This window comes from Rousettus aegyptiacus, unplaced genomic scaffold, assembly GCF_014176215.1.
Source record: "Rousettus aegyptiacus isolate mRouAeg1 unplaced genomic scaffold, mRouAeg1.p scaffold_m13_p_18, whole genome shotgun sequence".
NCBI classification, from domain to species: Eukaryota; Metazoa; Chordata; class Mammalia; order Chiroptera; family Pteropodidae; genus Rousettus; species Rousettus aegyptiacus.
The window spans coordinates 20,881,622-20,905,125 of record NW_023416293.1 but is presented as its reverse complement, the minus strand read 5'-3'; the positions used below and the strand labels follow the sequence as shown (position 1 = coordinate 20,905,125).

General features: G+C 39.5%; 1 protein-coding gene and 1 pseudogene across 1 annotated transcript in view; one reads left to right on the top strand and one right to left on the bottom strand.

The window, feature by feature from the left end:
* The window catches only part of WDR64 (WD repeat domain 64), a 107,606-nt gene that overhangs the window by 13,845 nt on the left and 70,257 nt on the right, over positions 1-23,504 (top strand). Inside the window, exons 3-8 of the mRNA XM_036235353.1 lie at positions 2,255-2,357; positions 7,031-7,134; positions 9,807-9,836; positions 11,055-11,165; positions 13,634-13,848; positions 22,481-22,615. Of these exons, the coding sequence (XP_036091246.1) occupies positions 2,255-2,357; positions 7,031-7,134; positions 9,807-9,836; positions 11,055-11,165; positions 13,634-13,848; positions 22,481-22,615 (698 nt within the window). The remainder of the gene's footprint in view (positions 1-2,254; positions 2,358-7,030; positions 7,135-9,806; positions 9,837-11,054; positions 11,166-13,633; positions 13,849-22,480; positions 22,616-23,504) is intronic.
* On the bottom strand, positions 21,712-21,830 carry LOC118613522 (annotated as a pseudogene).

The following is a 23,504-nucleotide window of genomic DNA, read 5'->3' as shown; positions in this document are numbered from 1 at the left end:
AAGAGAGGCCTCGAGGAGCGAAGGGCAGCTCAGCCGACAGCCAGCGAGGAGACGTGCACTTCAGGCCAACAGCTGAATGAACCAGGAAGCAGATTCTCCCCCAAATCTTCAGTAAAGAACACGTCTCTACTGACATCTTGATTTTAGACTAGTGAGACCCATTTTGGACTTCTAACCTATGGAACTGTGAGCTTATAAATGGGTATTGTTTTAAGTCACTATGTTTGTGGTAATTTTAGCAATAGAAAATGAATACAGAGGGCAAAGTGTCAAAATTCAAAAAAACCGTATCTTCTACTGCGGCATCTACCATCATCCGAAGTAGGAGGTGTGGTCAGAAAGGTGTGATCACGTGCTTGATAAGAGTAGAAATCTGACGTAGTTTCTGTGGATGATTGGGGGCCCCACCCATGGGGCTGGGAGATTTTCTCTGTGGCTGATTAGTCTCAGTAGTGTGGGTGCAAGCAACACAGGCAGTCATACTTACCCAGCCATGGTGTGAAGGGATGGAGGATCGTGGAAATCTGTGATGGAGGAGATGGACCATCGATTCTAAACTGGGTAAGAGAGGAAGTGAAAGCCACGATGACCTAATGAATTAGGAGGGGGAGGGGGTTGAATTTCCCCCTCAGTCCTGATTGGCCAGGAAAGGCACACAAATCTTTCCCAGTGAAGCTCCACGCACCCACAGCGGTGCCCATCTGACTGCCGAAATACTTTACATCTGTCATCTCATTTAAGGATCATTCGAAGAGCTCAGAAGTTTGTCCTTTCATTCTACTCATGAGGAAATTGAGACGTAAGGAGCTGAAGGTATTTGTCCAAGTTCTGAATACCAATTAGTTGTGGAGCCTGAACTCAAACACTGCCAGTCCAATTCCACACCGCATGCCCTTTGCATAAGGCCATGCTGTGGGTTCAAACAAAACAATGGTACGGTGCAGGTCAATACATGACTATTAACTGGATAACGCATCAATGAGCAGTGACAAGGACACTGCGGTGACAAAAGATGTCTGTCCTCTCCAGCACAGATTTGTCGGAAGCGCCCTTGTTTCTTTTTCCTTGGTCCTTCAGAGGAATTAGATGCTAAATCCCGAAGTTTTGTACTCATTGGAAATGAGCAATGATTTCTGAAAAGATAATAAATGGTTTTTTTGAGTACTTCTGTTGCCGGATGATCCTGATCTTCCAAGAATGAAATCTATTTCAGGGAAATGATTACGGCAGTAATTGTATGCCGTGAGGTTCGGGAGTAGAGGGGTAAAGGAAAAAGCGGCGATGTGCGAAGCAACCGGAGGGACGTATGTCGACGTGTGACGCTCGGTCGTCATCCAGCGTCAAAACATCGTCGTGAAAACAAACCGATACGGAGCTGGTTTTGATTTACTGTAATTGAGTCATTTTGCCACTTGGTCCCTTACACTCAAAGTGTGGTCCCTCCTGGGAGCTTGTCAGAAATGAAGAAACCCACACACCCCAGGCCGCACCCTCCGCCTGCCGGGGCGGGCCGCGCACTGTCGCGGGGCTCCCAGTGGTTCGAAAGCGCTCCGCGGCCTATTCTGCTTATTCATTAACAAGCACCAGCTAGTCTCGACGTTATGATGAATACTGTATCATTGATTTATAGGAATTTTATTTCTGCTTATTCATAAAAAAATTGAAGAACAGCTCTTGTTTTTCAGACTCCTTGGAATTACATAATTTGATAATTTACTCACAAATCAAGAGCACTTTTCTTCAGGACAATTTTTCATAGTGATTTAATTTCATGCAATGCCTTGAGAGTAGAATTTGAACAGTTAGATAGAAAAAAGCTGTACAGTCACTTAAATTCCGAAAGTCTCCTTAAGAGGGATGAAAAATCTTTCCCACGAAGATTTATGGAAAGTGGACAGAAATAGTCATTTGAGAGTGGCCAAATTCAATGTCAAGGGTCTCAACCGGGATCCTGTTTGACGAAGGTCGATTTGATCTCAAAACAAGTGCCAACTCCTAATAGAACTATCAGTCTGAGCAAGGACACCAACCTGGTACTTCTAGCAGAAAGAAAAAATTAGGGACTGCTCAAAAATCACGCACTATCAGCATATGGAATCTTGAATATATTAAACTGCCTTCTCTTGGTGTGGGGACCCCCTGACATTTTTAAAGCAAGATGTTGATCATTAATTTAAGAGTTTAAATCCAACCAACATTATAGCCGTTACTTCACGATCAATTCTGAAATATTATGTGTTGTTTGGGATTTTAGATCTTTGGATATTTCTCCTCTGAAGAAGATGCTCTTGCTTCCCAGCTGGATGAAGAAAATTTGATTTTTCTTGTTTCTAGAAAACAACGAGTTGTAATTTCAGGTGAGATTGTTAATTTCCTTTCCAAATGAATGTGGATTTTAATATTTCCTCAAACATAAATATTGGGAATATAATATTTTCATAGAATCACTTCTCATTTTATTTACATGCTAAATACTTTGTAACTGGGGGTGGGGTGTATGCGTGTGACAGTTTCATATGTAATATCGGAAGAAACCGCACCTGCAGTTGAGTTTGAAACATTACCATTGCTCTGAAGGACACTGAGTAGGGAATGTGTGTGTGTTTGGGGGGCGGGGAGGGGAGAGTCACATCGTACCGAGGAGGCTCAGATCTCAGGTTAAAGGTCTCTACCGCGGCACCTCAATAATGCATGTTCCGGTACCAAATGGAGTCACGTTTCTTTCAAAATATTCTTAAAATTGAATTTCCAAGTTTTCACTAATTAGAACTCCTTCCCACACTCTCAATCTCAATTATCTCATGGAGATTTAACCCTGCATGTAAAATTGCATGTAGGCCACCGAGGGGCGTTATCTCAGTTTAGGAGGTCTCCAGTTCACATGGCAGTTATTTTTGAATTTGCTCTTGGGCCCGGGAACTCCTATTTTTTTCTACAGTCGACACTGCAGGTTTACTTTCCTCCCCTCCCTCCAGGAAGGGAGAGGTCCAGGAAGAAGAAGGGCCAGCCCTGGAACTAGCCCTTGCTCTCCAGCATTTCAACCCCGAATCTGAATTGAAGTGCCTGGTCTAGGTTGAATCTTGTCTTTCTTTAAAAAAAAAAAAAAAAAAGCACCTGAATTTACTTCAGTCATTGTAAACCAAGCCCACCCTTGTCTTTGACTTTTCCTTAGCCCAACCTGAGGGCTCACCAAAGCTCAACCTCTGGCCATGGGAGCTCTCATCACAAAACAGAAGCGAGGGGGCTGTCCTTTCTGCCACCACTACTAAGCCGAAGAGAGGCCAGAGAGCAGGGGACACATGTTGCTGGCATCCCAAGTTAGAACACTGAAAGCATCTTTCTAGATGGCAGTTGGGTTTTGTAGTTTATTTATTCACTCAACAAAAACATGTTAAGGTCTATTGTGTGGGCCAGGTAGCTTTCTAAGTGCTAAGGACACTGCAGTGAACAAACAATTTAATTAGGGAGGTCATGGAAGACTGCACTGGGAAGGTGGTAAAAGACCAATTGTTGGTAAGAGAGCGATTACGATATGTCTCGGTGTGGGCCTCTCTGGGTTCATGTTGTTTATAACTCTGTGCTTCCTGGGTTTGTATGTCTATTTCCTTCATTCAGCTAGGAAAGTGTTCAGTCATTATTTCTGAAAATAGGTTTTCAATTCCTTGTTCTATCTCTTTTCTTCATGGTCCCCCTATGATGCAAATGTTGGTATGCTTGATGTTGTCCCAGAAACCCCTTATGCTATCCTGGTTTTTTTGTTTTCTTTCTTTCTTTCTTTCTTTCTTTCTTTCTTTCTTTCTTTCTTTCTTTCTTTCTTTCTTTCTTTCTTGCTTGCTTGCTTGCTTGCTTGCTGTTCTGATTGAGTTTTTCTGCTACCTTATCTTCCAAATCGCTGATTCGATCTCTGCCTCACCCAATCTACTACTGTTGATTCCCTCTAATAGATCCTAATTTCGGTTATTGTATTCTTCATTTCTGACTGGTTCTTTTTGTTTTTTCTATCTTAATTTTTATGACCGGTGTTTTGTATTCTGTATCTGATGGATTGCTTGTCTCTACTTTGTTGAGTTCTTTTTCTGGAGCATTGTTCTGTTTTTATTTTATTTTATTTTTTTAATTTTTTTTTATTCGGGACATGTTTAATTGTCTCCCCACTTTAGCTGTCTCCTTTTATTTCTATGTATTAGTTAGGGCAGCTTTATTTCCTGGTCTTAATAGAGTGGCATTATGTAGTAGGTGTCCTGTGGGGCTCACTGGTATAGCCTTCCATGATCACCTGAACCAGATGCTTCAGGTGTGTCCCTTGTGTGGGTCATGTGTGCCCTCCTGTTGTAGTTGAGCCTCGGTTGCTGTCTGCAGGTCAGTGAGAGGGACTTGGGCCTCGGGCTGATTGTTTGTGAGGACTGACTATGACTCTAGTGGAGGAGCTGTTGTGCAGGGGCTGCACCTACAGGACAGGATTTGATTTAGCAGGACTCTGGCACCTGCTGAGTTAATCTTTTGGGTGTATTATTTATGGAGGTGATTGGGTGGTGATCTGATGTGGTTTGAAGCTGGCCACTGGGTGTTTTGGTCTGGGGACCTCTTAGAAGGGGCTCTGTTGTAGGCCATGGCCAGCTGCTGCTTGTGCCCTGCCCAGGGCCACTCAGCGTAAACTACAAAGTAATCTTCAGATAATTGACACTTGTAGTGGGCTTGGTGGTACTTGGGAGAGGCTAGGCTGTGACCTGAGACAGCTGCCACTAGTGCCAGGCTTGGGGCTGCTCAGCAAGAGTTACAGATCGTGCCAAGGCCTGTTGCTGCCTGTAGAGGTTTGTGAACCTTTGAGAGACTTTAGGAAAGTCCACAACATGAGCCAAGATGGCCATTTGTATGGAAAAGCCACAGGAAGCAGCTTGGCTGGGCCTACACATTGGGTGGGGCGAAGTCGCAGGGAATCACCAGGGCAGAGCAAATGGTGTTAGCTGAGTTGATTGCCGGAGCCAGCCGGCTAAAGTCGATCAGTACCTGAAAGAGGGGGGTGAAGCCTAAGGAAAAAAAGAGAAGACAGGAAAGCGCTTCGGGAGGGCATACGGTCTCACTGCTGCAGCCCCGAGTTTATTTAGTACGGCCTTTATATAGGTTTTTGGATACAATAACAAAGCATAACGTAAATCAGTCGAATGCTGACATCTACACAAGATCAGAAAACATCCAGCTCTCAGGGTACAAACATCCCTGCTTTCAGGGTTGTAAAAACATTCCATTACCTTAAAAAAGTTTCTTAATGGGGAGAATCTCCTTACCAGGGTCAGTAATGTTTAACTTAACGACCTGCTTCCTTGAATTATTGTTTAAGCAGTCTCAGCAGCTGCTACATGGCTCGAAGCAGTGTTAGCAACTGCTTTATGTCTCCAAGCTAGTGACACCTTCAGTGCCTTGTAATGGCTCCCGACAGTTGATAGAGATTCACACATGGTATCTGGCTGCATCTGCATGTTGGGTGGGGGGAGGGCTCAACCAAAAAACAATGGCTTCTACCACCACCTCTGTCTGGGAGAAAGCTGCCCCTCCATCACTTGCCCTGAAGGCAGACAATTCAGTTCCTCCTGTATGTACCAGGTGCCTCTGGTGTAGCTACTCCAGAGCTGCAGCTCAGAGTGAGTGAGTCTGTCAGTAAGTTTATGTTCAGGTCCTTTAAGAGGAATGTCTGTAACTCCGGCCCCCCTCTGTTTTACTCAGCCATAATCTCCACTGGTTTTCACAGCCAGAAGTTGTGAGAACTTTCTTCCTGGCACTGGAACCCTAGGGTGAGGAGCCTGGAGTGGTTCTCTGAGAGGACCTCTGCAGCTGAGGTATCCCTCCCAATTCTCAATTATCACATGTGAGTGTGGAAATAGCCCAGTCCATGTTCCACATCTCCTACTAGTCTCAAGGTGGCTTCTTCTGTATGTCACTAGTTATAGGACTGCTGTCTAGCTAGATTTCAGGTGATTCTCAATGATGGCTGCACTGTAGTTTAGTGGTGATTTTGATGTGGTCATAAGATGAAGTGAGCACAGCGTTTACTTATTCTGCCATCTTCACCCTCATACTTTAAATGTTTATTCTGGCTCCTGTGCTAAAAATAGTCTCTAGGGGGAAAGGAGAGGAAGCAGAGAGAATAAAGGTGACTTGGAATAGGATAGTGTTCTTAGCCTTGGTTTCATTATTGATCCCCTAAGAAGCCTTTTAGAGATTTTTTCCGATTATTGGCCCTGCTCATGACATTTTAATACCTCAGTGGTATCTGTTTTTGTACTATGTGTATATTTGTGTACTATGCACAAAAAGAGTCAGACTTTTTCACACACCCCCAAGAACTGATTTGTACCTTTTTTGGGGCAGTGTTTTCTCTGTTGAGAATGCATGAATTAGAGCGAGATTGTTTTCTGTTTTTTCTCTCTAAGAGTTTACAATTATAAAAACCAAATCACCCTACAAAAAGACCCAATACGTGTGACTTTATCATTCAGCACATAGGCAAAAAGACATGAAAGTGTCTAGTGTTTTTCTCAGAATTCACAAAGTAAAAAAAAAAAAAAAAGCCTTAATAATAATAAGATAGTTTCCTGCTTTTATACTGGAAAGCCTGAGAAAGTATTAGGTTTTAGTTCTGTGTAAACCATAATGGTGACAGTTCAAGGAAAGATTCCTGAGGTGTGCAAAATGTCAAAATAAAAGTGATTCTAAGAGATGTTTGAAAAAACATCCTCTGAAATGCGCATGTGTGTGTGGGTGTGTGCGTCTTATATTTTCTTCAGAACTCATTTACTGCATTTAGTTGGAAAGTTCTATAGAAACAGATTGGTATCTCTAGGGATAATTAAAAAGCCACGTTTGCTCATTTTTATGATTTTATTCTACATTAATTTTTAAGTAACTAGAACTTTTCTAGGGAAAAGTTGGTTGTTTTTCTTTTTCTTTTTCTTTTCTTTTTTAAACAAATCTAACAAGTGACTTTTAGGATCCTTACTGCTGGGAGTTGAACTAAATATTATATCATCGACAGGTAGCAGAAGACGAGATGTTATTAAGTGCATTGTCAAGATTCCTCAGCTGGATTTACTGATAGCAGCTTCTCAGAAAGGATTAATAACCGTCTTTAATAGCCAGGTAATTTGGTCTTGGATTCCTCTCCTTCCTTCCTTCCTTCCTTCCTTCCTCCCTCCCTCCCTCCCTCCCTCCCTCCCTCCCTCCCTCCCTCCCTCCTTCCTTCCTTCCTTCCTTCCTTCCTTCCTTCCTTCCTTCCTTCCTTCCTTCTTCTCTTCCTTTCTCTTTTTTGTTTTGACTATACATTATGCATATGTATCAGCTGCAGCAGAAACCATAAACCACATTTCAGAGTTATTCTAAAAAACAAAACAAAATATGACTGAAATGAGGAGATTGCTGAGCCTCAGAAAAGTTTTTGAGATTTTTGTAACTGCATTCAGCATTGTTTCTCAGGGTGTCTTATTGAACTGCATGGCATCAGAACAATTCAAGGATGATCCTGGATAACTTCTCGGATAAAATTTAAAAATCCCACAAGCCAAGTAATCTTGTCATAATCCTACTAAGTAATAAAAAGTCCAAACAAAGACCTTAGACTTGGAATAAGAAAAATGGCTCGAATTCTAGGCTCTTTGTTTTACTAGTGATGATGTTAAATGGAGAACTTCATGAGCCAACGTATCTTTTCACATCTCTTTTCTTATATCTGTCAAATGTGGACAATAGAACCAGTCCTTTCTCCCTCAGAGGGTCGTATTGAAGGTCAAATGAGATAATGAATGCAGAAGCACTTTATGAACAATTAATTTCTATATAAATGTAAGGCATTGTTCTTAGTAATGTTATTTCTTTCTAAATTTATAAGTTTTGGACTTCTATTTTTAAAATATGAGAGTTTAATGGAATGTCTGATGATGTAATTTACATTGTATTTTAGTATGAAAATAGAAGGTGAATGGTATTAAATATAAAAACAAATAATTTCAATTGTTAGTTTATTTCCAACTAGAGGCAATAATGTTGCTAAAATTTCAACAACAATTTTCAGCTCTTAGTGATCTTCTTTATGGGCCCCCAGATTCTGTCAGGAGAGGCCCGCCTGCACTTGGAGGCAGTGCAATGGGAGATTCTGAGCGTGGGTGAGAAGCTTGGGTCTTTGCCCAGCTTGTATTATTTACCTCCGTGCCTTGGTTCCTCCTCATTCAGACCCAGAAAACTTCCCTTCCTAGGTAGTTGTGTTGATTAAATGTGTTAATATAGTGTGCTTAGCATCACTGTAAGCACTCAGTAAATGTTGGCAATTAGGATTATGAACAAATAATGTAAAAACAAAATGAGAAAATTTTCCTCAATCTTTTTTTCAATACATTATTTCCCTTCTCATTTTTTACCTTTTCCTCAAAAATAGAATTAAGATGGTATCAAAAGAAAAATGTGAGATGAAGAACAATAATCTTTATAATAAAACAGTTCAGGATTATGAGAAATAAGTGATGTGGCATTATATTTCCAGAAACATGTGTCCCTTTCTCTCAGACACACACATTGCTTAAACTATTATTTTAATATTTGATACACCAGGAATAAATAGTATTTTGAATGTTGCATGCCTTACAAATAGGATAATGAATCCTATGGGAAAAGTAATTTGGTAGGGTAGGTCACAGGAATAATTTATTAAAAGGTAGTCATTAATAATGCAAAATATCTTATAGTAGGGCAGTATATAATTTAGGTTCTATCTGAAGTCAAATAAATATATTTAAGGATTATCTTGGTGCTCTCTGGAGGGCTTGGTAATCTAGAGTATAAATGTCATTAATAAAGATTCCTGGAGGGAAAAAAAAGGCTAGATTTTAAAAATTCAAAAGATATCTATAAGGATTATGAAAGATTTAGTGATAATAAGAGAATTTCAGTGACTTCTACTGAAGATGGAGGTTCAGAAACTAAAGAGGAGAAACCACAGGTATTCTGTTCTCCGCTCACGAATTTCCTTAGTACATTTGTTCCCATCCAGAAACACGTTCATGGTTGGAAAGCATTTGTGAACTCTTCAGATGAAAGACAGATTGCTATGACCCCGATGAATAATTTTAGCATTTGCCCTGGTTTTTTGTTTCACATAATCCATTCCTTTCGGGCAGCCATTTCCTAGACGTTTGAGCATGCGAAAGAAACCAGGTCTTTCACACACTTCGGTTAAACAATTAACATGCCTTAGAGGTCTACAAGGCTGCCCATGTACAGACTAGTTCTGCACAAGTCTGTGATCCTCAACCACCATACTACCCAGAGCACGATATTCATTCAACAGATACTGAATGAAAGAGGAAGCCCACTGGATAGAATGTTCTTAGTTCTCTCAATAACTTGGGAGAGAACTTTCAAATGAAGAAAGGGTTTCTTCCTGCCTCACTTTATATTCACGTTGACCTATTTAACATTCTTTTAACTACGCTTGCCATTATTTTGCACTCACAATTTTTGATACCAAATGTCGAATAACTAAAGAATGTGAGATAGTTTGCAAATTGAAGGAACAAAAAAAATATATTAAAGTATAAGACTCTAGGAGCACAGTCAGCAGGCTAAAGACAAGCCACAAAAGCAGAAACCTAGGCCAAAGCAGGAGCTGGAATCTTCAGAGGAAGGAGAAACAGGGGGGTAGAGACTGGTGGAAGGTGAAAATGGCAAGCGAGATTAATCCGAGGAGTCACTGTGTCAAGAGCGTTCTCACCTTCCGCAGTAGTGCCAAGTAGATTTCATTGTTCTCTTTCTTCTGTCTATAGATGAGAGTGCATACCAGCACCAACGTTACAGTAAGTACATTTTTTAAATTCCTAATTAAGTCAAATTTAGGGCTGTGATGATGATTCCTCCACGACCAATCACAGTCTCAACGAAGTGCTCTTAGAACGAGATGTTTTCATGGTTAGTTTACGTTTATTGGCTGCAACTAAACCTTGCACAACAGTGAGGGGGACCCAGATGTTGTTTTCTGGAGTTAAACTGTCCGCGGAGAATTGCTTGGAATCTGATTCCTCCTGGAAGCTTCAATCTAAAAGCTTCTCCTAAATTCTTCCGAGCGACCATTACTGGGAAATGTAAAAAATGGACACAACCCAGATTGTGAGAAAACGAAATAGCCAATGGAAATAATTTGAAATCATTTTATTTTAAACTTGAAAACAAGATAAAAATTCGAGTGCAACTTCGTAGTTAATTTGGTCCGTGTTGCTAATAGGGAAAGTAACCCGCGGCAGCGGTTCGGTGGCTAGCTCTGAGTCCCACCCAGGTTTGATGAGAGCCCGGAGAAGGCTTGACTTTTCCTGCTGCTGCATGCGGCAGGTGCGCTGAACCACGAAGGAGGGCACCCCGCAGTCTGGTTTCTCTCTAAGCCCCGAGCCTTTGTTTCTTAAACGTAAAAAACCTATTAGAAGTTCTAACAGGTTTTTTACTGAAGATTCAAGGGCGCGCCTGAAACACTCGTGCAGTTCCTGGCACAGCAGGCCCTCCTCAGAGGGCGCTGTTCTCGCTCAGCATTGTGTGGTCCTTGCTGTTACTGTCCCCACCAGCCATGCCACCTTGGCGACTTGGGGCAAGACACACGACAAGCTCATTGGCCTCAAGTTGATCGTTGACCAGGTAATCACTGAGATCGTTTCTAGCTAAAAATTTTAAGCATAGGGACAGGGCCTGAGTACTCGATTAATCCAGTTCTCCCTGTGCGTCCCTGTGAGGAAGTGTCCTCACTTGAGTGAACAGCGTGCAAAGGTGCCTGGCTCCTCCTCCAGCTGCTGTACGCCAGGAAGCGCCACGGCTCTTCGCTGACAGTGCTGAGAGGCTTGGAGTGAGGGGACAGGGAGAGGATGAGAGCCCCTCCTCAAGACACCAAAGAAGGGGCATTGCAGGCTTCTCTGCGAACAATCGGGCAAAATAGAATTTTAATGTGACTAACCTGCTCTTTAGTAACCATCACCACGTGATAGAACAAAACACAATATACATACACCCCTCCAATTCTGTGCTTCTGTCAGGATACCTCCTGGATTACAGGATGCGACTACCTCGCACAGCTGAAACGAATTGTTGCCACTACAGAAAGGACCATTATTGTCTGGGATTATAAAGCTCAAGGGAACAGCCAGGTACTGTGCCAAGAGAAATATTCAGAGAAATGAGACCGTCTTTTCCATACTGGTAGGACATGAGTGACACTCTCTCTACTGAATATCAGTTTTCTTATATGTAAAATGAGGAAGTCTAATTAAATAATCACGTTCAGCATTAATATTCTGTGACTCTAGTTAAAAGAGAACCTTCTTTCTATTTAATGTGTGTTTAATTTTGAAGTATTGTTTTGTTTCCACTTTTGTATTGTTTAGTATGTGAAAGAGAGACTAATTCTATTCTTTTATACCTTTCTCTGAATCCAAGTATTAACATTTTGTTTATGCTCGTGTTATCAAGTTTGAATCTTTTCTCTCCAGTCCAGCTGCATTTGGTAAGAAGATTACTAAAATCAAATACCTAATTCTGGCAAAAAGTCTAGTGGAACAGATGTTAATGTTAACACCTTCGGTGGCTGAGCTGTTACCACTTAACCAATTCACAATATTTATTGGGCATTTGCAGACATGTAGAAGTAATGAGCATTTTCCTGCATGCAAACAAAATTCAAGATCTCATGAATAAATATAATATATGATATAATGATGCAGAAAATTATACAGTAAAAAGAAGTGCAGTAGGGGCTCAGATAGGGGGAAGCGAGCTGATTTGAAAGACATGGAGGATTAAGAAATACTTTAACCTTCCTTTCTGTTCCTAGTCACAGTGGAAAACTAAATTTCTCATGCTTGTCCGCCATCTTGTAACCAACTAGCACGGCCAGGATGATTTTTTTAAAGGCAACCGGTTGCTTAATGTGCTTTATCATGTGACGCGCCCGTCTCACGTCCTGTTGTGTGACTAGGTTCCCCTTCCAGCTCTCTCCCGTTTTCACTCTTGCTTTTCAGTTGCTTTTCCAGTCCCCTGAAAGTGTGTCCTTCCACTCTTCAGCCCCCATCCCTCCTCTCTCTTCCCTCCCAGCTGTGCCCGCTGGGTGGATCATCTGGGCTAAAGTCATCGTCGCCTTCCAATTTCTTAAATCTCTATCCTTCAAAACTCTCATGCAGGATAGACGCTGTAGCTCTTCCCTGCTCCTGCGCAGAGGCTGGTGAAACGCATGAAGCCATACTCATTGGTATCACTGCAAATTCAGGGTCTGCAGACTCACCTGAGCACCCAGTGGCTTCTGTCAGTCTCCTTCTTGTCCTTGTCAGCTCGCTTTCCCATTCCTGGCCAGGATTCCAAAATCCCATTATTCTCCTCAGGTCCTCTCCCTCTCAGCTGATGAACTTGCCCCTATTTTATTGAGAAAACTGAGTCTCTCCGATTTTACCTCTTTCAAATTCCAGCCTTTCCACCTACGGCTTTAAATATGCTTCCCTCTTTCTTCTTTCCTCTCTCTGAAGATGAAATTTCCTTGCATCTGACACTCTCATTCCTCCTGCCTTATCCAGGACAGGGCTCCATGATGGCCTCTTCCTTATCTTTTTGTCATTAATCTCTCCGTCTGTGCTCCTTCCTCTTAACCACTTCTGAATCTCCCTCTCAGCTACTTCAGGCCCCAGATCAAATGCCACCTTCCCTGACCATGGGATCTAAAGTGGCCTCTTCATCGCAACACTCTGCTCTATTTCCTTACATGCACTTTCCATTATCTAAAATTATCTATTTTATTCCTCCATCTTTACCCACTTGAATGGAAGCCCACAAAGTCAGAAACCTGTCTCGTTCATCATGGTTATGGCCAGTACCTAGAGCAGTTCTTGGCGTATTGTTGGTACTCAATAAATATTTGAATGACCGAATGAAACTCTAAATATGTTCAAGTTTTACTCATTCTGCAGGGAATAAAACAAATTAAATTTTTTAAAAATATTTTTTCTTTTATCTTAAACAGAGACTGAGTTCCAGGAGAGCAACCACTGTATAGCTTAGTGAACTCAATTCAGTAACAGAGTCAGCTAGACAAATGCTTGCTGAACATTTCTGTATAAACTTGGGTGTTAGGATATTTTTCTCCAGATAACTAACTCCTTGTAAAATAATTGGGACTGTAATACTTGATTTACCTTTTTATCATCCAATTTTATGTTAACAGTCTAAACTGTCCAAAAAGCAGAATCTGAAGTAATTTAGGACTGAAATGTATCTAATTTTTATAACCCAGTCATTATGTAGTCAGGGTCAGACCTTTTATGCTTTTTGTTAATATTGCCTTACAAATCCAGTATTATATTGGGAAAATCTCATTGCTACTGAGACAGAAGTAGGTACCTCACCATTTCCTCCCCAAAACACCTCAAAACACAATGTTGGGCTCACAGTGAATATTCATTAACTTTTACTTGGTTCACTTTGTTTTCAAGCTCTTTAACCTTTGGGAGTGTCTAAAGTGAGAAACATTAGAAGTAAAACTTTTATTAAATAATAGGGACAATATTGAAATTTAATACTTAGATGTTTAGAGCAATGCGATAACTTATTTAAAATATTCTTCTGTTTCTAGGAAAGCTATTTTGTCATAAAGCCTATGGATCACTGCCTCCTCTGTGTGTGTGTAGTATCTCTGCCTGACCATCTCTGCCGAGATGACATCCTCTTGGGAGATGATGGCGGTTTTGTGAACAAATTCACAGTAAACAGTGATGACTTTGGATTAAAGCAGGCAAAATCCAAAAAAAAATCACAAAATCAGATCTTAGACTCGAAGAATTTTAAAAGGTAAGAGTATTATATGGGTAGTTCAATGGATTTAATATAGACATTGTTCGAGGATTTATATAATAAAAATAATGTGCCAGACAGTTCCTGGAGTTCTGGTCAATATGGTGGAGCAGGTAAACACTCTACCTGCCTCCTCTCACAGCCACGTAAAAATTACTACTGAACTACATAACACCCAATGAAGAACACACAGAAGAGGCTACTTCGAGACCGGTAGGAAGGCAAAGACACAAAATGACCCACTCCGGCAAGCGGTGGCTAAGGATCGGGAGAAGTAGCTGTGGAGGTTCCCTTGAGGAGCACCAGGAACACATGGGGAGGAACCGAGTGTCTGGCTTCAGGGCGAGGGCTGGAGTGGTAGTTCTCTCCCAGACAGAAGTGCTGGTAGAGGCCTTGTTCCTTTGTTGAGCCCTTCCCCATGTGCCTTGTAGACCTCGGCAGCCATCACATCTAAGTCCTCATCAATGTAGCTAACACTAGTCACCCTACCCTGGTGACTCCCTGAGACCTCACCCCTCCCAACGCGTGGGCCCCCCCAAGCCCTTTCCATTGGCTTTTCCATACAAACTGTTTTGACTCATGCTGCAAAATTTCGTAACATCTCTCAAAGGCTCACAGATCCTAAACACGCAGCATCTGGCCTCAGTGTGCCCCATACCTCTTACTGAGCAGTACCAAGCCCGGCACTAGAGGCAGCTGGTCTTGGTTCCTGGATCAGTCTCTTGAGGCATGTCCAAGCCCCTCATAGTGGCAGCCATATCATATGTGGATTGCTTGGTGGCTCGTGCCAGGTGGCCCCAGGCAGGGCACAGGCTACAGCTGAACTTAGCCTGTGACAGGGCCAGTCCCAGGATTGTGACAGGCCCTAACCTGTGTGCCCGGTGCTTGGCCTCAGTCTGAGCCAAAGCACCACCCGGGGTCACCTGAAGACAACATACCAAAAGGGAAAATAGCACTAAAGCTCTGCTAAAGCGAATGCTACTCTATAGGGTCAGACCTTATACAACGGCTTCTCCAATGGTCACTGCCAGTCAACATAACCAATCAGCGTGAGGGTCAATTCCTTTCATTAATGAGCAAACACCATCCATGGCCCAATTACATCAGGAGGGCACATACAGCTCATACCAGGGGAGCAGGCGACCAGGGACACCATGTCAGCAGGCCCCACAAGACACTTACTACATAAGGCTACTCTACTAAGACAATGAGATAAAACGGCCTTACCTGATACATAGAAACAGACACTGGGAGGCAGCCAAAATGGAAAGACAAACACATATATCCCAAACGAAAAACAGAATTCAGCTCCCGAAAAAGAACTCAACAAAATGCAGACAAGCAATCTACCAGATGCGAAGTTCAAAACACTGTTTATAAGGATGCTCAATAATCTCAGGGGAAGAGTAGAGCAACTCAGTGAGGACTTTAACAGAGAGATAGAAAACATAAAAGTGGAGATAGAAAATATAAAAAAAAACAAGCAGAAATAAAGAATACAATAACTGAAATGAGGAATACTTTAGGAGGAATTAATAGTAGATTAGATGAAGCAGGGAACTGAATCAGCAATTTAGATCAGATAGAAGAAAACACCAATCAGAACAGCAACAAGAAAAAAGAATTTTAAAAAATGAGGATAGTTTAAGAGACCTCTGGGACATCAAGCATGTCAACATTCACATCATAGGGATAGCAGACGGAGAAAAGAGAGAGCAAGGAATTGAAACCCTATTTCAAGAAACGATGACTGAAAATCTCCCTAACCTGGTGAACAAAATAGAGGTACAACTCCAAGAAGCACAAAGAGTCCCAAAAAATTTGAACCCAAAGAAATTCACATCAAGACATATTATAATTAAAATGCCAAAGGTTAAAGACCAACAGAATCTTAAAAGTAGCAAGAGAAAACAATTAGTTACCTACAAAGGAACTCCCATAAGACTGCCAGCTGATTTCTCAACAGAAACTTTGCAGGCCAGAAGGGATTGACAGGAAATATCCAAAGTGATGAAAAGCAAGGACCCATAACTAAGATCACTCTACCTAGCAAAGCTACCATTTAGAATTGAAGGATGGATAAAGAGCTTCCCAGAAAAGAAAGAGCCAAAAGAGTTTATCAACACCAAACAACTATTATAAGAAATATTAGAGGCACTCCTTTAAGGAGAAGAAAAAAGATAAAAATATATGAAAAATAAAATAGCAATAACTACATGTCTAACAACAATTACTTTAGGGTTAAATGCTTCAATCAAAAGATAGGGTGGCTGAATGGATAAGAAAACAAAACCCTTAAATATGCTGCTTACAAGAAACACGTCAAATCGAAAGACACACAAAGAATGAAAATAAAGGGATGAAAAGAAGTGTTTCATGAAAATGGAAACTAACAAATTAAAAAAGCTAGGGTAACAATACTTACACCAGACAAAATAGACTTTAAAACAAAGACTATAGTAAGAGACAAAGCAGGAACCAGTAATCCCACTTCTGGGTATTTATCTGAACGAACCTAAAACACTACTTTGAAGGGACATGTGTATTCATATGTTTATTGCAGCATTATTTACAATAGCCAAGATATGGAGGCCACCTGGGTGTCCATCAGTAGATGAATGGATAAAGAAGAGGTGGTACTTATACAAAATGAAATATTACTCAGCCATAAAAAAGAATGAAATCTTGTCATCTGCAACAACATGGATGGACCTAGAGCATATCATGCTGAAGTAAGTCAGACTAAGGAAGACCAGTGTATATGTGGAATCTAGAGAACAGGATAAACGAACAACAGAAACAAGGTCACAGGTACAAAGGGCATCCAGATGGTTGTCAGATTGGGGAGAACGGGGATAGGGGAAGAGGGGAAAGGATTAAGAAGTACAAATTGGTAGTTACAACATAGTCACGAGGATGAGAGTTTAGCTTGGGAAGTATAGTCAGTATTGTAATAATTGTGCATTGTGTCAGATGGGTACTGGATTTACTGGGGTGATCACTTCATAAGTTACATAAATGTCTAATCACTGTGCTGTACACCTGAAACTAACATAATATTGCATGTTGACTATAACTAAAATAAATAAAAATATTTAAAAAATATTTTAAAAACCCAATGTGTCAGACACCATAATAAAGTTTGAAACACAAACTGAACAAAGAATGCCTCTTACCTCAAGGTACTTCCAATAGAGAAGACAGACAGGAAAATTAGCAACTGAGATTAATATTTTAAGTGCTATTGACAATTAGAATCTATAGAATCTATAGGTTTGTGAATGAATTAAGAGTTAAATTAAAAAATTAAGTTATGAAAAAGCCATAAAATGTATATGTGACTATTTACTAGCACTTGAATATAGAAAAAGATTCTAAACAAAAGCAATAGATACAGAATTCAAATAAAAAATTCAATAGACTTGACTCTACACAAAATAAAACTTTCTGGGCATCAAAAAATCTTTTTAAGTAAAAAATTGAAATAAATATTTATAACAAATATGATAAACAGTGGGTTAATACTCTAATAGGAATTAATATTCAGTTTAAAAACAATAATTCCCCAAGAGAAAAATGGGCATAGGTCATGAACAGATAATCTGCACACATACACACACAGTACACATGGTCAATAAACATTTCCAAATGATCATCAAGCAAAAACGCTAACAGCAGTTATCTCCAACTGATGAGATAATGAGTGATATTTATTGTCTTATTTAGAATTGTAGTGTCTTTGAAGTTTTTAAACTAAGGCTTATATTTCTTTTATTAGCAGAAAAAAAAATTGTATTAAGTGTATTCTCTCTATTAACCAAAAAAAAAAAAAAAAAACCACCTCACTTAAACTTGGTATAATTACTCACTTATAAAATTGCAGAAGATTAAAGATGAAGAAGAGGCTGTGAGATGGATGTTCTAACATTCTGCTGGTGTTGGAAGTCTTGGTTTGAACTGCTTTTCTGGAAAACAATTTGGGCACATGTGTCAAGGATCTCAATAAGCATTCATACATTGGGACCTGGGATCCCAATGTGCTTAAAAATACAAGTATGGTTATCACAGTGTTATTTCTAATGGTAAAACATCTAGTGTCCAACAATAGGGAAATGGTTAATTTGAATGATTAATAATCTAAGTAAATAATTCAGATATTACAATAAATGTATAATATAATATAGTAAAATATAATGTTTATAAATATATATTTACATATTTTATAACATGCATACATATGGAATATATCTACATGTAAAATATATATTTCATCAGATGTTTAAGAATATTTAAGATATCAGACGCATTCAATGAATCGTAGTATTAGGGAATGCCTTATACCCCCCATTAAATTATGTTTTGAAAAATATATAATATGAATAATGTCCATGATATAATACTAAGTAAAACAACTTTTAATTTTTATGTACATATGAATTCAGTTTTTTATATTTTCATTTTTATTTATTTTTTCCCAGCTTTATTGAGATGTAATAGACAATTAGTTGCTCATATTTACATTGTACAATTCAATGAGTTTTTTTCAAGTACAGTTGGCATATGATAGTTTATTAGTTTCAATTGTACGGCATGATGATTAAAGATCTATACAATTCACAAAGTGATCACCCCACTAAATCTAACAACCTACTTCCCCCTTACATATTTATTACAACATTGTTTACTATTTTCCTTATGTTACACTTTACACCTCCATGACTATTTTGTAACTATCCATTTGTACATCTGAATCCCTCTGCCCTTCTTCCCATCTCCCAACCCCCCTCCCATCTAGTAGCTCTCGACATATTCTCTGTATCTGTGAGTTTGTCTCCATTCTTGTTGTTGTTGCTTATTTTATTATTTAGATTTCACATGTACACGAAATCACGTGGCATTCGTCTCTCTGTCTGACTTACTTCACTCAGCGCAATACCTTCTCGGTCCATCGAGGCAATATCTTTTTCCAGCCCCTTCCTTTAGTTCTGTGTATGTCTTTAACTCTGAAATGAGTCTCTTGTAGGCAGCATATGTAGGGGTCTTTTTTTCTTATTCATTCAGCCACTCTATCTTTTTTTTGGAGGACTTAATTCTTTTCAATTTGCGGTACCTGTTGATAGGAATGAAGTTATTATCATTCTTTATTCCTGTTTTTGATACATTTTTTCTTCATAAAGAAGTCCCTCTAACATTTCCTATAATACTGGCTTGGTGTTGATGAATTCCTTTAGCTTATTTTTGTCCGGGAAGCCCTTTATCTGTTCTTCGACTCTAAATGATAGCTTTGCTGGATAAAGTATTCTTGGTTTTAGATCCTGGGTTTTCATCCCTTGAATATTTCCTGCTAATCCCTTCTGTCTTGTAAAGTTTCTTTAGAGAATTCAGCTGCCAGTCTTATGGGTGCTCCCTTGTAGGTAACTAGCTGCTTTTTTCCTGTTGCTTCTAAGATTCTCTCTTTGTATTTAAGCTTTGGCATTTTAATTATGATGTGTCTTGATGTGGGCCTTTTGGGGGTCATCTTTTTTGGAATTCTCTGCACTTTCTAGAGTTATTTGTCTATTTCCTTCAACAGGTTAGGGAAGTTTTTATGATTTTTCTTCAAATAATTTTTCAACTTTCTGTTCTCCATCTTCTCCTTCAGGTACCCTCCATGACAGGGCCGTTTTTGCATTTAATCTCATCCCATGGGTTCCTTAAACTATTATGATATTCTTGGCCTCTTTTATCTTGCTGTTCTGATCAGGTGTCCTTGGCTTCCCTATCCTCTTTATCAGTGGTCGGATCCTCTTCCTCATCCACTCTGTTAATTCCTTCTAATACACTCTTCACCTCAGATAATTATTCTGTATTTCTGATGGATTCCCTTTTATCATTTCCATTTCTATTTTTGTTTTTTATTTCTTTGTTAAAGTTTTTACTGAGGTCATCTACTCTTCCCCTAAGTTCTCTGAGCATTTCTATAACCAGCATTTTAAATTCTTCATCTGTTAGATTGTTTGACTCCATTTTTCTTTGACTTGTCCTGTTCTTTCATATGGTTTCTGCTTCTTTGTCTTCCCATTTGGGCTGACTTTCTGTGTCTGTTTCTATGTACTAAGCAAAGCTTCTAAGTCTCCCAGTCTTATTAGTGTGGCTTTGTGTAGTAAGTGTCCAGTTGCACAGTCCTGAGAGGGGTTCAGCTGCAGGCCAAATTAAGCCCCAGCCTGTGTCCCTCCAGGGCCACCTGTTAAGATTCAGCAAGCAATCCACAGATGCTGTGCTTATAGTTGCCTTAAAAGGCCACGCCGGAAGCCAAGGTCAGCTGCCACCAGTGCGGGTCTTCAAAGCTGTTCAGCAAGGGACACAGGACTTGCCGAGGATACAAATAGATGTGGTTTGGGTAGGGCCGTGAGTTGGGGGAGGTGGAGTTCCAGGGAATCCTCTGGATAGAGCGACCTCTGTTACCCTGTCTGATGGTGTCTCAGCTATGGCGGCTCTGTGTCCACCTGCTGGGAGTGGGGAGGGCTCCACAGAAGAACAATGGATACCACTGGTGCTTCTGTACAGAACGAGTCTCTCCTTGGTCCTCACTCCGACAACTTTGTGTGTCCCTGTAAGTCCCTGGTATCTGCTATGCAGCCTAATGGGCGCTGGTGCTCAGAGCAAGCGAGTCCATCACCTCGAAAGTCCATTCGCAGACACGGCCCCTTTAAGAGGCGTCTGCAGCTGCCACAGACTCTGTCCCACTCAGCTGCTCGGGACCAGGCAGCCTTGTGTCTTTGCCCCCTCCTACCTTCTACCGGTCCAGGTTGATGTCTTATTTCTGTCCCTAGTTGTAGGGATTCTGTTCATCTCGACCCCCAGGTGACTCTGCTTGCTCTTCGCTCTGTTTCTGTCACACCCTTGATGTGACAAGAGGGGATGAACAAAGCCTCTGTCGTCTGCACCATTTTGCCTGGTCCTTCCAAATGAATCCGGTTTTATAGATGTGTGTATGTTTGTCTGTGTATCTCTATTTAGGAAAATATTGAGTGTAAATATCTCAAAATATTAATGATGATTTTCTATGGGACTTCAGAGAGGTAATTTTTACTTTCTTCCTTACATTTTTCTACTTTATAAATTTTGTTCAATGAAACTTTTGGGATAAGAAAAAATACTTCTAAGTATAAAGGGTTATACTTTGTTATTAATGTAACACATATTATTCCAGAGTTATAAAAAACCTAAAAATTCAGGATTATACTTTATTAATTTAACAAATATTTTATCTCAGAGTTAGAATATGTAGTTAAAAGCTTATTATAATGGTTACTACAAGGAATTAAGGCTAGTCCATTGCTAGAACTCAAATAATAACACAATAATTAAGTATCTGGTTCCATTTTATATCCTTCATATATGAGCAGTAGTATTTAGTTCCACCAAAGTACTGGATTCTGATGGGAAGCTTTCCGAATATATAACGTGCTGCTCTGTATACCATCAACCATTTCATTTTAATTAGGATAAGCTTTTAGAATAGATGCTGAGACATGACGCTTCTCCTTATCGAAATGTGAGAAATTGTCAGAAAACCTTTCAGAAATTTCCATGGCCTATTTCCCATCCCTATTTCTATTAGAGAGATGTGATAGCAATATGATAGGGAATCTGAGGAATCTGAGTATCGTTAAGTGAATACTAGTTTATGTTGGTGCTTTTGGATGATTATTTGCATGCAGATGATTGAATCATATAAATGAGCATCATGTACATGATTTAATTATTCAAGATCGAAGTGTATTTTTTTTTTTTAGGCGAGGCAACCCTTGGTTGACCTCACAGATTGCAAGGACCTTGTCAGCTTACAATCCCTTATTATTTTATTTTATTTTTTTATGCCTACGGCATCTGGTCTTCCTAGGTGGTCTCCCATCCAGGTACCAACCAGGCCCCACCCTGCTTAGCTTCCGAGATTAGATGGGATCGGGCTTGTTCAGGGTAGCATGGCCATAGACAATGAAGTGTATTTACAGGCTGAGTGTTGAGGCATTTTCCTACACCAAAAAATCCTCAAACCAAATGGAGTGGAAAGTACTAAAGTCAAATGATAATTGAATTTTGGAGCCATTGTTAAAGTTTTCCTGCAGTCGACATCTACTAAACTCGTTCATATTGAATGGGTGGCGGTGGGAGTGTGAGCAGCAAACTCTGGTCTGCAAAACACTGTGCAACTCAAGGAGAGAAGTAGACAGCACCCAGCGATCAGAATTCAATGCAATCTGGCGTGGAAAAATAATCTCCCTCTCCACGCTCATGTCACATATAAAACAATATGAAACAGAGTTCTTCATGTGGATGACCAGAATTTTTTTTATTAAAAAAATAATTCCAATAGCGAACTGAAATTCTTCTATATTATTTTTTAAATTCTAAAACCATAGATCACAATTTGATAACCTTTTATTTTTTCATTATAAATAAGCTAGGTGATGCAAATTTAGTTAAATGGTTAAAAGTGACAACACACAGGACAGTATTTTATATTACCATTTTTACCTCTGTTCAGTTGTATTTTGAGTAAACTCAAAATGAAATGCCGAATGAACACTAACATGATGTGTTTGTGTGTCTAACAAACCTCTCCTTTTCCCCCTTTAATTCCCAGTGTGAAAAGGAAGCTACATAATGACTGGGTTATGAAAATTAGATATATTTCAGCCCTAAATTGCTTTGGATCCTGTTCTTTAGACAGTGTTCATTCGTTAGTTTTGGAATCCCTGAAGAGACTGGAGGATAATTTGTAAGTACAATAGTTTATATATATGAATATTCTGTGACTTTCAGGCTTTTTATAACTGATAACCCCATGATAGCCTTGGAGCTTTCAAACTGGTTTTTAGAAAAATCAGATGTTAATTATTCTATTCTATTGACAAGATTAATTAGATTTTTAGGAGGAAATTTATATTACTGATGCAAATTATAACATGCTGAGTCATCCTAATGGCAATTTTGCTCATTTGTTGTTTCTTGTTGCAGTATAATCTATTGCAATAAATCAATAAGTTGTTATCTATAACTATATTTTCCAAATAGAGTTCTATTGGTAAAACTATATATTTTTAAAATCTATATATCTTTAAAATCATTCTTACAGGTCAATTGGCTAACCAATAGCCTGTGAGTGTCTGCAATATAATTATTACATTCCATGTACAATAAATATACAATGTAGCTTTCTTATAGACAGCTGAATTTGAATAACATGGTTAAATATTTATTAATAAGTATTATGTGCAGCAACTGTATGTTAATAGTTATATTAATATGCGATAATAGTAAATATACAGTAACTATAAAAAATCTATCATATTTTAATTTTCAGTTTTAAAAATCCATTAAGATATTCAACAATGTGGATAATCCTCAAAAACCTTATGCTAAGTGCCAGAAGCTGGAAATCACAGACTGCATATTGAATGATTCCATTGAAATAAAATGCCCAGAAAAGGCAAATTTATAAAGACAGAAAGTAGATCAATAGATGCCTAGTAGAGGTGGAAGCAGGGGTCCCAAGTGAGCAAAGGGACCTTTCTGGAGTGATAAAAATATTCTAAAACTTATTAGGGTGATAGTTAGACAACTCTGTATGTTTATGAAAAATAATTAAATTGTATACTTCCAAACAG